Source organism: Dendrobium catenatum, unplaced genomic scaffold (genome assembly GCF_001605985.2).
Source record: "Dendrobium catenatum unplaced genomic scaffold, ASM160598v2 original_scaffold_42301, whole genome shotgun sequence".
NCBI lineage: Eukaryota > Viridiplantae > Streptophyta > Magnoliopsida > Asparagales > Orchidaceae > Dendrobium > Dendrobium catenatum.
This window is the reverse complement of record NW_021360757.1, coordinates 1-1,328: the sequence shown is the minus strand read 5'-3', so window position 1 is coordinate 1,328 and position 1,328 is coordinate 1. Positions and strand designations below refer to the sequence as shown.

The following is a 1,328-nucleotide window of genomic DNA, read 5'->3' as shown; positions in this document are numbered from 1 at the left end:
TTTAAATATACCAAAAATATTCTATTTTAAATCAAAATGAAAAAAATATAAAAAAATGATATCAAATGATTCCTAATTATTTTTTATATTGACATGTTTTTTAGACATTCAATGAATAAACTTAATACACTTACGTATCTTAATAATTTCTTTCTCACATTAGATCATCTCTCCATATTGAGTCGTCACTCCATCCCAAATGAAAGTGAAGTTACTCTTAAACCTTCTTCGACCATAATAAAAACAATCAAAATAAACGAGACCACAAATTACACATATGAGGAAATAGACTGAAGAGAATGAAATTTGGCTTTAATATCAACTGATGCATCCCACAACAGTGAATTGATGCAAAAATAACAGAAAACCTTCTTGGAATTGCTGTTCAATTGAAAAGAAAGGAAACAAAAAAGTTGGAAAATGCTGCAACTAAAAACTGTAGAAGTTTACAAGAACATTGAAGTCCCAGGTCAATCTACAATGAAATTTCATTTCTACTTCGAGGGCACTCTCTAAGAACTACTGTACAGCATTTCTTTATACATTTCAGCAGGGTTACAACATTATTGAGAAGACAAAGATGATTTTCTAGTATCATTGGCACGTCCACCTCTAAGCCTGAACTAATATCATATGATCTGCACTGCTTTCTAAGGCAAAACAAGCCAAGTCTGAGATGATTCTACAGCAGCAAGCTTCAAAGACCCTGCAGCTAAATTTTACCTCAAAAAAAGGAATCAAGATAGGAATAGTTGTGTCGCCGGTTATACTGAAGGAGGCTGCCATAAGTGCGATCCCATATACCAACAAAGAGAGACTCAGTGTCAGGGCTAAATGACATGCCAGATATTTCACCAAAGAAATCAAGTTCTTGACGTTTGCTATAATCACTTCCAACATCAAAAATATGAACAAAATCTGCTGGCTCTGCTATGGCCATGAACCGACCATCAGAGCTAAAACGGATCGATCGTATGGCTCCGAGGTTGCCTCTTAAAACGGCGACGGAGCTGGAGAGGTTGCGCACATCCCATAGCCGACAAGTCTTGTCCTGATTGCCAGTTGCAAACATGGAACCATCAGGGTGCCATGCTGACGCAAATGAGTAGTCCACATGGCCATGAAGATCTTGGATGGTCTGGAAGATAGAAAATCGAGTGTTTATGGGTCAATATATCCAGCGCGCTTAGTGCAAGACTTATATTTCTTCATTTTAAAACTCATTTATATAGTTTTTATTCTAATGATTGAACAATCTTAGAGGCTGTTTGGCAGCAGATTTAGCCTAAATTCTGCCAAACAGCAAAAATAACAACTTTAAATCCTGC

The 1,328-nt window shown here is 36.4% G+C and overlaps 1 protein-coding gene across 1 annotated transcript; it reads right to left on the bottom strand.

Moving 5' to 3' along the window:
• Positions 1-345: 345 nt before the first annotated feature.
• On the bottom strand, positions 346-1,168 carry LOC110107320 (uncharacterized WD repeat-containing protein C2A9.03-like; the record flags this gene model as incomplete). Its single annotated transcript, XM_020837556.2, has 1 exon — positions 346-1,168. A coding segment is annotated over one exon (444 nt), but the record flags the coding sequence as incomplete, so codon positions are not given.
• Between the last annotated feature and the right edge of the window lie 160 nt (positions 1,169-1,328).